At 37.6% G+C, this 13,987-nt stretch overlaps 1 protein-coding gene across 1 annotated transcript; it reads left to right on the forward strand.

The window, feature by feature from the left end:
* The first annotated feature begins 632 nt into the window (after positions 1-632).
* Positions 633-13,955, forward strand: LOC144653062 (uncharacterized). The gene is made up of 6 exons (XM_078512974.1): positions 633-1,025; positions 1,432-1,482; positions 8,260-8,843; positions 9,294-9,453; positions 10,080-11,191; positions 11,584-13,955. The coding sequence occupies exons 2-6, from the start codon at positions 1,443-1,445 to the stop codon at positions 12,049-12,051; spliced, it is 2,364 nt and encodes a 787-aa protein (XP_078369100.1). The 5' UTR covers positions 633-1,025; positions 1,432-1,442; the 3' UTR covers positions 12,052-13,955.
* Positions 13,956-13,987: the final 32 nt, after the last annotated feature.

The raw sequence follows: 13,987 nt of genomic DNA on the forward strand, positions 1-13,987 counted from the left end.
ATTAATGAGACAAAGCACTGAAATATTGTCACTAGCGTTTTATGTATTGTTTGCTACGCTATTTAGTAACACGAAGTGTCACTCGCCATATTTGTTGCACTATTTAGACGTTGTTATGAACAAACAATAAACATGGCAATATTCCAATGTTTACGTGACGTCTTAGCAACAAAAAAATTACAGATAGGAATATAACTAAACTGTAACGACTGACTAGAAATAACGTGTTTTAAGCTTACATATTCAGTTATGGACAACATAAAATGTTTGAATACACTTTTTCTTGGGGGGGGGGGGGGGCTAACAACTAGCCCAAAAACACCTGAATAATGTAAATAATGTAAATTGTTTCTTGTTCAGAGACATGATCGTGAATAAATGACAGACATGACCAGAAGTTCATAATAATGGACTTCTTTCATAAGTAACCACAGAACTGAGCAACGGCGAAACTAGGCAGGCGTAAAAAGAGGATCGCTGGGTCGCCAAGCTGGTTTGATCGAAAATCTCGTGACATACGCCGCCTGCGTGGGGACGTGAGCAGTGACCTGACCCCCACTCCCCCAGTTAAACCCAGCGACCACATCGTCACTTCCATATAAGGTAAACTGTGTACACAAATACAACGTTGATCAGCTTCGCGCAGGAAAGCTTCATCCTTCTTGCTTTGTCTTAGAATTTTAACAGAACGAGTGAAATGATGTCAGGGAAATTATTTTTTATTGATTTCTCCAATGATAGACCGTCTTGGTAGTTATCTTTTCTTGGATTTGCCAACCAAATAGTGATTGAAATAAGTTTATATACGATATAAACTTACGCAGTTTATGTTCTGCTAGCGTACGGCAGTTTCCACACAGTGTGGAAAATTCAATTACCTGATATCGCGAGTGTGGTTAAAGAATTATTTCCATTTACTTGTCAAGAGGTGTCTTCCTGAAAATTTTACTGGTGATCTTCCATGACGGCGAGACTCAGCTCAGAGGGAGTCTCATAAAGTATTCCAACGTCTTCTATTCACAAAGGTAAGAAGATTCTGGTAATCAAAATAATGGTAATTAACCTTCAATGAACCTTTTAAAAAGTTCTTAATGCTCGCAATCATGATTTTTTTTTCTCACTTCTACACACAACGTCCTTGTAAGCTTGCTATGTAGTAACACAGTGATAAATGTATTAAATGTATTATGTCACGTCGAACCGTGTTAGATTTGATCGTAACTTGATATAGTCATCTAACCCATTGGCCTGCGTCCGGCCTTAGCTTTTGGCTGTATAAAAGCTTACTAGTTAGAACTGTGTTGCGACTAAATATTCTCATAGCTTCTTGTTTATGAGAAAAAATCGTTTTTAACCCAAGAATTCATGTTATTGAAATAATTGATTCTCAGTTATATTTCACGGTGCAAAACCGATTCTTTGTGGTTGCAGGGTTTGTAAACATGGCGGAGGGTGGTCTTAAAGGTTCTCGATCGGCCGAAGGTAAGACTGAGATTTGAAACATTAAACGTATCAGAAAATGCTTGTTTTACAGCGTGTGTAGTTGGACTATTTATTTTAACATTCACTCACTGGTGATCCCATCTTCCTTTATTCCTATTATAAATCCTTCACAAGTTAAGCTTATTCATGCACTCTTTACTTATTATTAGCATACATCAAGATTATTTGCATGTTGTAGTACTTGTTCCAAATGTTTCTCCTGCCTCTGCCAGTAAGGTGGCAATGTAGTAGCTTTCTAAAAATTAAAAGAGAAAAACTGCAATGTGATATTAACATATGGTTAATATAAAGTTAAGTTTAGTACAAACTCAGCACTGCAACCTTTCTTATTTTGAAATATTCCACATTGTAGCTCGCAAGAAGTTTGTTATTTGGTATCGCTGTGTGTTTGCAAAACGGCAATGAACCCTGCGCACAGGCAATTGAGTTTCATATTTGCTGTATAGCTCCATGAATGCAGAATTCTTATTAATTCTTATTGGTCAAAGATGACAGGTGAAAAATTAAAATGAAGACAAGTTAGAAATGTATTTTTTAACTGATGACTACATCGATCAATGATGGAAAATTTCCACACAAAAAACACTAAACCAAACAGGATGGCTGTACACATAGAAGGTTCAGGGTTGGAATTAGCACTTGCCCACTCACCCTTGCCTGCATTGCAGACTAACTAAACCCTGGTATAGTTAGTCTGCGAAACGCAGCCAAAAAGCTTGTTCCGATATCCCGCAGGTTTGCAAGGATCTGTGTATTCATTTCTGATTGGCTAGTTTCACATTACTGTCATTACTCTCTAATGCGCTTTTGTTTTGTGGTCACGCTGACAGTCTTTCTTTCTTTATCCTGTGCAAACAGAATGTTGGCGCGGAGATTTTCAAGGATAATTTGCAAAGAGCATGCGCATTCAGAGTATTTTGCGTAACAGACAATTTCTCTCCAAGCGCACAAAGCAAGCGAAGGAGTACACCTTGACTGCTAGGAAGACTTCAGTCAAAGCTGTAAAAGAAGCAGTGTGAAATTAATTACCTTTGAAATAAACAAGAAGCTCGCTGCGGGAATTGTTTGGAGGTCACAATGCATGAATTCTTGAATTACCAACAGGCTACGGCAAATCTTTGATTTCAGTTCCACTTTCTCCGATTGATAATTACAATAACGTCTTTTAATACTGTCTACTTTATGAAAAAAGCTGTTCGTCTCAGACTCTTGATTTAGGCGAGTACGTCAAACTGTTTTCATCCCGTCTTTCGAAATAAATTTATTTCTAGCCCAGGGGGGTACTTGCAGTATACATGACGGGGGGGTCCGACGAAGCTTCATATTGCGAACCCAAAAAAATACATGAGACTGAAATTTTACACCCAAAAAAATACCTGACATCAAAATTTTCTACCCCAAAAAGTACAAGACCTAGCACCTCTATAGTGATTTATTCAATAAAACAGACTTAAAGACCTAAAAAAATATATGACAGATCTCTTGACCCAAGAAAATACCGAGGGTGTAAATTTTCAACCGAAAAAAATACGTCGGACCTCCCCGTCACGTATACTGCAAGTACCCCCCCTGGGATTTCTAGCTTAGTAAGTCTTGCGTGACCAGTTTTGATTTTGATTTTGTCCAATGACAAAGCGCGTTCAAAAGTAATATGAAACTAGCCAATCAGAAGTGAATACACAGATCCTTGCAAACCTGCAGGATATCAGAACAAGCTTTTCAGCTGCGTTTCGCAGACTGACTATACCAGGGTTTAGTTAGTCTGCGACGCAGGCTAACTCGCCCAGGCGAGTGTGAAAACTGTCAGGCGAGTACAAATCATGGACCACTCGCCTGGTTTGGCGAGTATGATTTTCAATATGTCAGGGTTTGCACAGTCTTGAAAAGTCCTTGAATTTTAGGGGGAGTCCTTGAAAAGTCCTTAAATTCCATTTTTCCTTGAAAAGTTTTTGATTTTGTGTGTAAGTCCTTGAAAAGTCCTAATTTTCTTCAACTTTTGAAAGAGAATTGTTTTACATAGACTTTGGTCTTTTCCAGTGTAAAGCAGCTTCAAACACTAAAAAAGCCGGGTGTAAAAGCAGCTGATAAAGGGAAATTGAGAAGCAAAGTAATCCAACTGCGCACTTGAGTTCAAATGTCAGTGAAACAAATTCACCAGCGGTTTTGTATAGAATCCTTAATTGTCCTGCGCATGCCGCATGCATTTTATACATTTAAAAGCCTTTACGTAAAACCTGTTAGCTTGGAGTGGGAATGTGCATTAATGTACCATCTGTGAAATTACATTCCTAGTAGGTGGTCCTTGAAAATTCAGTTTGGTCCTTGAAAAGACCTTGAAAAGTCCTTGAAAAATGGTTGCAATTTTTTGTATGAACCCTGTATATTTTTCAAAATAAGCGTAACTTTTACTTTTCACTTCAAAATAATCCACACTGTCCACAAGCCGATAGCCTACCAACGTTTTGAAATCTCCAACAAAGCTGCGTTCGAGTTCTTAAACAGACAAAAATGGCTTCCTTTTGGTGATTGTTACATGATTGACGTGTACAAAGTAATACCTCTGGACATAAACACACTAACTTGTCTACCGAGCCGCGAAATGCAGCAAGATCGCTATTTCCCAATTTTCGAGTCTCTTTTTCTGCGCAATTTCGACACTTAACTTGTAAACTACAGGAATTTGGGAAGGCGTTTCAAATTAAAAGCAAGCGTGCTCATGGTTTTTTGTGGAGTACCGACTATTTTTGGCGATTTTTCATTGAAGAAAATAGATAACAGTCTGTATTGCAATTGACCACTGACGGTGGTTCGATGAGTATCGAACATGATTTAAAATTTAAGTTATATATTTTATTATTGTTGGGGGAGAGGCTAAATTTTCCTTTATTAAATGGAGGAGACTGGCCAAGTGAAAATTGATCTGGGCGAGTGCAATTTGAAGGTCATTCACCCAGATGGCTAGTGCTCTGAAATTTTAGTTTCCAACCCTGAGGTGAATGTTTTTATCAATGATAAAACACAGATCAATGCCCGTTGGCAGCTGTTGTCAAGCTATGTAATGTTAGCTTTAACAGTGCTCATTTAGTAGGTCGTCAATCTTGTCACTTGTTAAGACAGTTTCCACTGAACAATCAAGCAAATTAAAGGCAAAAATAAAGTTACCAAAAAGAGCTCAATATAGCATGGTCACAGTTTTAAATACAGTAGAGAAGAACTTATCGAAATTTTAACTCTTCAGCTGCCCCTGGGAGAGAAAAACGAATTTGAAGTTCTCTGTATTTTAGTTAAAATGGACATTTCAGGTCGATACAAAACAAAATAACATGCGTTTTAAGCTTTTTGTATGAGGATTGATATTAACTATCTGGAGAATGCTTTCAAAGCGGATCAATATTGGAGAAATGAATAATGGTGAGATGTTTCAAAATATACAAAATCTTGCCGTGCTATAAGGAATCTGGCTTAATGTGCTTAAAATGCAGTACTTACAGAAATTATACTTTGCTTGGTATCAAGCGATTTGAGTAGTTAAAAGACAATGACCAGAATATCCCCACTAGCAGAAAGAAAGTAATAACTCAATAATAACTCTCTGTCCAAGACACTAGTTTGCATTAGCAAAAGTTTAATCTGAATGAACTGTCATAAGACCACAACAAAACAAAGAAAAATAACATCACAATTGCTACTGTGTAACAAATAGGCTTGGATAAATAATGCTTGTAATTATCTAGAAATGATCTAGGAGTCTTTTTAGTACGGGGCATAAAGTAGACAGAGAGCTACTGACAGAGCACTGTAACAGACACTTGGATTTTTGGATCGCAGCATCTCAGGCTCAGATTTGCAATGGGAGAAAATGCTTAGCTCTCACATTCACATTTTAGACAAGGGTCTCCGTGTCGAGTCTCGTATTTTATCATTCTATGTCAGGAAATGTAGGTTGCGATAAGTTATTAATTTATTAGAATATAGCCGCTGTATACGCGCGATGGAATTCTAGCGGGCATTATTTTTAATAGAACATAGCTGAAAACTATAGAAGCCCGGTACCCCGGATGTGCGAATTGTTTGTCGAATTTCGCTGAACGACTTCGTCGACTTCGCCTCTATTCTCTTGTTTTGTTGTTTAAATGATGCTTTAAAGCAGCAAGTTTTTTATCAGGAACGTTTTACCTGCTTAAATGGAAGTAAGACAGTGCCAAAGGAAGCGACAGATGAAGAAAGAATCGTTGAAATTTGTTGTTTTTCTTTGGAGTTGTATACGCCAGTATTTTGCCGTGAACTGCCCGAAATTACTTGGAAATTATTTAGCAAAACAAGCCGGACTCTAGAAATGCTTTGAGGTAAGAAACCTTTTTTAAGCCACAATCGGCAGACAGAACACTCCACTTTTGTTCTTTTTAAATCGAAATAAGAGGCGAATTTGAAAAACTTGCTGCGAAACAAACGCATGAAAATTTTTCGTTTGAATGAAATTGAATTAAGCTAAACCAAACTTGAATGCGTAAATATTTCAACTAGATTAGTCGGCTTTGTGAGAATCTTTTGGTAGTTGGAGAAAGGACTGTATAAATAGGAAATATGAATGAAATGGTATCTTGGTTTATTTATAAAGAAGCCGCCAAAGAAAAAAATAAATTAAACTTTCACTTTTACCAATGTTGCGTGCGTTTGTAAATGCCGTGAGTGGCCGCAAGTCTTGTAAGTTCTGTGCACTTTTTAATGCTATATTCTAAACCCACAAGAAGATGGTTTTCCTATGTCCTATAAGAAAATAATGCACTTTTGAGGTCTAGAAAAGCAGCTGAATGCCCTCGCCTGACGGCTCGGGCATCCACTAGCAGCTTTTATAGACCTCAAGCGTGCATTATTTTCTTATAGAACATGGAAAACCATCTTCTAGTAGGTAGTTAGAGCTATATTGATTATATTGATCATGTTCATGTCACCAAATATTGTAAATGATTATACTAAAACATGTGACATGTTTCACAACAAATTATATAAACAAAATCCACAGTTTAATTACTGTAAGAGAACTGATGTAATTGCACACGTATATCTAGCTAAATTAGGGAAGAGAACGTGCTATTGTGAAATAGGAATTTAATTTAGTTACATTACAATTGGGATTTTACAGGCTACTTGTGATAGTTGGGAAATTACTAAATGCAAGATGGGCTATGAAAACTGTAGTAGAGTATAATGTAAGGTCAGATCATGTTAGAATTGTTGAATTGTAGAACTGTGAGATTGTCAGATTGTCAAATGCTTGACTAATTGTTGGATTGTAGAGCGTCGATTAGGACTTGGAATAGATCACTGCAAATACACCTTGAAACAAAGATATACAGTCTTCATTGATTGATTGACAAGCCACTGCGAGATCTGTAGAGATTCCACGACATTCTGTACCCCTATAGCTAGTTGTTACATACAGGAAAAAACATAGATTTTTCAAAAGAACTGGCACTGTTGTGTTCTATACATTTTGTTCAGTAAAAGACTTAAATCAAAAGAAGTCAAAAGCAACCATCAAATTGAAATAAATTTTAATTTTGCTTCCCAGACAGTCTGTTGATAAAGCTTCATTAAAAGTAATATCCCAAATATTGAAATATTTCAATGAGAATTACATAGGATTGAAAAGGTTATCCAACAAGATATCATATTTTTTGAAGGCCACTTTAAAAAACAACCCTCCAAGTTAAGACCATTTTAGTCACCATGGCAACTAAAATTTTGGAGCTGGTGACTACATTGGAACCAAAGTCGCCAGCCTGGGGACTAAAATTGAGAAGAAGGATTAAAAGCTTGTGAGCTTAATAATATTTTTTAGCGACTCAAATTTTTCAATGGCAACCAAACTTGAGCAGTTGGTGGCCAAATGGCCACTAAGGAAAAAATAAACTTGGAGGGTTGGATAGATAACAGTAAACAGTAACTTTATTTTATAAGAATTCTTACAAATTCTTAGTGAATAGCATAAAATGTATGTAATGTAACTGTTGACATTGCATTTGAGTAATATTGAATATGCGTTGGCGTAATTTTGTGTCTCAGCCTGTTATAACAATGAAAGAGTTAATGGATAGACAGCAAGGTTTCTCCGTAAGCTGTGGAGTAATTATGTACCATTTAGAACAAGTGAAACTTGAAAGCTTTTGATTTTAAATAGTACAAATCAAAGCTGCTCACTTCACAAACAGCATTTTTCCTCTTTAATTATCCCTTTAGCTAAGTAGTTTTTAACCTGTGAATAAGGATCGATAAGAATATGGAACTTTCATACAATGTTTCTCATCCACTGCCCCTTTCACTAATTAAAAGTATTCTTTGAATCATGAATGAAATAGAACACAAAAATCACCATGAAAGATTTCAAGAAAAGCATTATGTGCTAAAATAATCCATGAAAAATGTTCATCACTTTTTAGCAAATTATGTTATATCTCATGTTCCGTGAAAGTGAATCACTTTGCTTCCTTTAATGCTAATTGATTTCTAGTTCACTTGTTTTTACTCTTAACAATTTATTTTACACTTTTCAGTTGGTAAAAGATCCCCTGCAAATGTTGGGCAAGTCAGGCTTTTGGAATACTATTTAATAGTTTCTGTACCTTAGCTGACCACTAAGTACTTCCATCTCAACTAGCTGTAATATAACTACATTGCGAAAAATTATATTGTGTGTTGAGCACTGGCAGGAGATCAGTAATTGTTTGACTTACAGGTATTCATCTACATCTGCAGGCTTGGACAAACCAGCAAATCCAGGCAAAATATCATCTGAGCTGTTAAACAAGTTTGAGTCAGATCCTTCCTTAACTGGTCCCCAGCCATTATCTGTAGGTCATGCTCGACTCAGTGCACAGTCTTTTACATCAAGTTCTGAGGAGATTGCAGCATCACAAGAACACATCAAATCAACAAGCAAAACTATCAGAATCAAGGTCCCTGATCAGAATGAAGAGCATCTCTCTCCTAGCAGTGCTGATGAGGACATAGTTTCTGATGATGAAGCAGGGAAAGGCAAGAAGAAGAAAAGAAAATCAAAATGGAAGTGGAGTCCATTTAAGAAAATGAGAAAACTCTTTAGGAGAAAGAAAAGCCCCACAAGAGTAAAGTCTTGTGAGGAGCTTCCAACAGCTCGTTACAAACCAACTTATCTGGTATCAGACCAAGAGGGTGATGACTCCCTAAGGAATCGTACAAAGTCAGAACCATCTTTAGCAGAGACAAAAACCAAGAGTCCGCTTGCTGCTATTGAGGTGTATGAAAGAAGGAACACTGCTGACAATTCTGTGCAAAGGACAAAGAGTGAGCCTTCAAGACAGGTACAAACAACTTGATCCTAGATTGCATATACATGTTCTGTGATGTGTGGAACCAGACCCTACAGAGAACACCTTTTCAGAGTGCCAGTTTAAAATGTCCTCAACTTTAAGTGTTATACTGTTATAAATGGTTAAATGCAGATAATAGCTGTAACTTAAACATAAATATTGAAGATTTTCTTTTTGGACTTTCTATACCATCCTCTTCTTGTGCTATTATATTTACATTAATTACTCACCATCACTTTTGCTTCCTGACTTCATCAACAAAATAAAATAAAATATATAAATGTTGAAAAGTAAGGAGATGGGTTGTGTCCCTTAACACAAGCTGGACCAAACTAAAAGATGGTAGCAAAAAAATATTGATCAGGAAGATAGAAATTGTAATGTAACTTGTTCTGGTGTGGAACAACAAGTATATTATTGCCTATTGTTTCTTGTTTTCAGTCTCTTGGTAAATTGTTAAAAAACGTGAGAGCATATGGTAAAAGTCAAGACAGCATCAGTGAAGAGCCTGCTATGTCATCAGATGAAAGAGAAAGCCAAGCAGGCTCTGTGAGTGCAGGCCTGGACTGGAGTATGATAAGTTCTGATAGTGGTACTGAAGGTATGTTCCTGTTAACGCACTGGTATATCTAACAGGAGTGCAGAAAACTAAACAAATTCAGATTGGCACTATACAGTGTATTTGCAAATCACTGAATAACCATAGAACCCATCGGCCAAGCAGTACAGTATAAATGAGGGTACTGTAAGTGAATGTGGACATATATATTTGCAAGAGATGTATATCCCTGCCTTGCAGTAGAAACGTTCCCCTAGAGGCTGATGTTACTACTTTCTGAACTAAGGGTTAAACGTCACATGGCCTCGGAAATTTTTGTTTTAAATTTGGACATCCAAAATAATTTCCCTGAAACATGGTCATTTCTTTTCAGGTGCTTAATTCAAAGAGGCCTTGTGTTTTGGTAATGCTGCAGCCAACACAAAAATTCCTGTGAGCCAGTGTTTTAACTTACAGAAGCATAAGGATTGTCCAAATTTGTTCAAACTGAAAATTGTGCATATAACGTTGTGTAAAGCAAAATCGGCTGTTCCCCGATTCCAAATCTGCCCTGGTCTGTCAGGCAATGGTTTACAGGGGCAGGTCCCTTGCAAAGAAAGCTGATTTAATATTAAATTTTACCCCGTCCGTTTTTGTGATGAGTAACAGAATCTCTAATTGTTTTGTAGCTGCTGTCAGTTTTGAAAATTTGCCAAGTGCTTCATCACTAGAGGGACTACAAGCTGCACATGACAGGATTAAAATAGCACCGAAACACCGCAGGCCACCCACCCGCGCTCACCCTAACAGCTCATCTATGAACGTAAAAAGGAATCCATTAAAACCGCACAGGAGGTCCAAGACTGATCCCCAAGACCTGGCTACTAAAACGAATGTGGGAACAGAATCCAATGAAGGACTGGCCGGTAGTAGAAGTTCAGATATTGTGAACACAACAATTTTTGAGGCTTCGGAAATCAGTGATGAGAAGAGTAAAGAGCAAGTTATTGCTGATATGAAAGCTAAAGCCAGTGAAGTTCTTGCCAAAGTGTGTGAATCTCCAAAAGTAAATGAAAAAAGAATAGAAAATGGTGCAGACACAAGTGATGAAGTGGGAGAAAATGAAGGTCATATCCAAACTGAAAGGGAGAAAAGCCAAGAAAGTGCTGAAGAACAAATCAAAGAGTTGCATGAAAATAAAAACAACGTTGCTGTCAATAAGGAAAATGAAGATGTTCACTCGACCAAGCCAAACGTCCAGATTGAGAACAAAGAAGAGTCAAAAGCAAAAGAGACGATTCTTAAAGAACTCAATGTTAAGAAAGATGAAAGTAGACCTTTGCTTGACGTGAGTAGAAGGTCTATATCACTCAATAACTTTGGAATAAAAGACAAATCATTGGAGTCAACTATAAAGCCACCACTACAAAGGGGATTCTCCTTAGATAGCAGTGAACAAAATAATGACAAGTCAGAAGTAAAAACTGCTGATGTAAAACTTAGCGAATCAGCTCAAAAGGAACAACCAAATAAAACTGAAAGTGTTCATGAAAACAAGAGAAGTGATGTCCAGAATACAGTTGAGAAGATGAGCCCTACAGATGTTACCAAGCTGGAATCCAAAGCCCCCATGCCTTCCTCGCTGGTAAAGAATTTGGATGCAGACAGAACTTTCACGGGTGTAAAACTGAGAGAAAAAGCCCACGAGAAAGATGACACTTCAGAACAACCTGCCTGGATAAAACTGGCCAACAGAAAAAGCGAAAGATACTCACAACTGCTTGATAACAAAGACAATCAGGTAAACACATGTTCCGTCTTTATATTATTAGCTCTACTGTACATGTAATTAGCAGTCGTGGGTATATCGTTTGAAGGGGTTGCTAATGTCATTGGATTTGCAATACTGACTTAACGGCAGGGTTTCCCAAAGGCAGCCCGGTAAGGCCTACTGTTTAGAAGAAATACAAGTTTTATTAACTGAGCGATGATTGTGATTTTTACTGAGTTATTCTAGAAACGCTAAAAGCTTCGAAACAAACTAACAGACATAGCTCACCTTATGTCCTCACCCTATTCCCTTATAACTTCCCTCCTCCCACCCCCTCTTCCCCGTCCTTCCCCTCACCTGCTAAGTACTTGGTAAAAACTCTACGAGTTTACAAACACTTTATTATAATTTGTTTATTTTAGGCATCCCTGAACGTGGACAGTGACTTATCATCTACTCCCACAACGACAACTGATATCAAAGGTGATCAATCGAAACCTCATGTCAAGGAAAAACCCAAAATACCAACTAAACCACAGGGACTAACAAACAGAAAGACTCCTCTTGACGCTCCTCATCAGCCCAAGAACAAAACGACTAACATCAAAGTGGATAAAAGGGTACCATTTGGTAAATCACTCAGTGTAGAGGAAACGAAAGAAACAACAAAGGACAAAGCACCGAGTCATACATCACCAGCAGATAAGTGTGTGGTGTGTGGAAGAACAGTATACCAAATGGAAAAGTGTAACTTTGACAGCAGCGTGCTTCACAGACAGTGCGTTAAATGCTCAGTGTGCAAACGACTCTTAACTGTTGGTAACTTTGTTATAGCTGAAAGTAAAGTGTACTGTAAACCTCACGGCAAGGCAGTGACTGTGTCTTTGTAGCTGTACAAAGGCTAGTGCTACTACTTTTCATTGGCTCCAAGAGTAATGCAGGCTGCATGCACTGCAGCCTGCTGTAAGATTAACCACCTCTACGTACTAACACATGCACTGCAGCCAGCGTGCATCTCCACGTAATAGAACAAGTATATGTCCCATATGCTTTCCTTATGCCGCTGGCGCAACAAAAAATAGTTACGTGCTTTGACTCGTGATAATATGTAATGTTAAATATAGATTATCTAAACACAGCATAACCCAGTGACTGGCATCTCATTGGCTACATTTGCTTTTCCCCACTGTGACCTGGGAAATAAGGCTTTGATTGGCTACACCACAGGTTCCTTATACATTTAGAATGAAAATTTTATTGAAATTATTTTTGTTGACGCAAATGTAATATTTTATTTCAGTAGGCAAAAATTCTTCAATCAATCAATTAGTTTTATGTACATTTTAACTTACGTTCTAATTAACCGGACACTAAGTTATACTTAAACATTTCTGACTGCTCGCTCTCGGCTTCTATCGACTTTGATAGTTGGCCCTCAAACGACCGGCCGACAAAAAGCTTCCAAATGAACCTGATTCAGTTTATTCAGTGGCAAATGACAAAACAAAGACAGTTCCTGAAAGGCAACGTTTTCCTTCATCTATAGAACTTATAAGTGTACTTGGTACACATGCTTGCTATGTGAACTGTTTCCTTTCAAAGTATACAACATATATAGTTTAGGTCTTGGAGACGTTTACTAGTTTTACTTGATTTTTAACTTCTTTAACAATGTTTTTACGTGCTTTTTAACTTAGCTTATTCTACCCTGCGAGCATAGTCTTTAGTGCCAGCAAGACGGTATCACGATAAGACGCAGGTTTCTGGCTTGGTTCTACTTGTGACTTTGTTTGTCCAGGACTTGCGCACACTTGCTTTGACTCAACGCAACGCAAGTTGCTGCATGTTGATCGTAAGCCATTCGTTGTTGTGGCTAGTTTGATAAAATGTTTGGAGTTCGAGTTGTTAGAAAGCTATGTAGCAGCAAATGTCAGTCCAAGTGTTGTTGTTTTTTTTAATCCGAGCACGGAAAGTTTTTTATTATGGCTTTTTTGGAATAAGTTGCCCAACCAGTCTCTTAATGCCAGGGCTAAAAAGAAGGCTCTGCTTGCAGGGTAGTTTAATCTAAACATTTAGTAAAATTTTATCGAAATTATTTTTGTTTACATACTGAAGTAAATGTACTATTTTTAAAATTTTAAACTTAGATTTCTAATAGTAGCAATGTGCTGAGTAGGCCGCTCTATAAGGTGCCAATATTAAACAACGGTAAACAAATACAGTGTGGTTTACACTGAAACCTGCAAATGTGCGCTAAGCACAGATCGTTCACGACTCGGCTATATTTGCCCAAATTAATGTGGTTTAATTTCAAGTAAACTCATTTTTCGACTCGAATTGCAGTGGACGTATGGGTGCGTTAGCTATATTTTTTCAAGCCATTTTATTCTTCCTAACGCGGGGAGAGTTTGGGCGCACAAAATATGCGGATGTAAGTCAAATTTATCTTCTCTGAAATGTCTTGGGTGAACACCTGGCCACTGAGGATCAGGAGCGGTGACCGATGCAAGTACTGCACTGAAAATCGTGAAATGCGATTGTAGACAGTTTGACGAGCCTGAGCCTATAATCAAGTTTAGTCTGTTAATGTTGTGAGAGTTCAATACAGTGGTGAAAGACAAATCTGCTTGTTTTAGTTATCAGCTTTATTGTTATTTTTTCTTTGAATACATCTTTCTCGTTTTCACTCAACAATCTCATTTCACAAAACTGAATTCGATTTGTTTCCTTTTCCTTCTGAGTCAGTTATGCGATGTTCCAGTGATATTTCTGTTAACAAACTGTTATTTAAAAGCATTTTATGAAAGGCCCCAGGCTGCTGCGGGT

Source organism: Oculina patagonica, chromosome 5 (assembly GCF_052425735.1).
Source record: "Oculina patagonica isolate OP01 chromosome 5, crgOcupat, whole genome shotgun sequence".
In the NCBI taxonomy this organism is placed as follows: Eukaryota; Metazoa; Cnidaria; class Anthozoa; order Scleractinia; family Oculinidae; genus Oculina; species Oculina patagonica.

Coding starts and splice junctions, on each gene's coding strand:
- LOC144653062 (XM_078512974.1), top strand. CDS start 1,443: ATGGCGGAGGGTGGTCTTAAAGGTTCTCGATCGGCCGAAG. Junction 1,483..8,259: donor AGGTTCTCGATCGGCCGAAG/GTAAGACTGAGA, acceptor CTACATCTGCAG/GCTTGGACAAACCAGCAAAT. Junction 9,454..10,079: donor TTCTGATAGTGGTACTGAAG/GTATGTTCCTGT, acceptor ATTGTTTTGTAG/CTGCTGTCAGTTTTGAAAAT.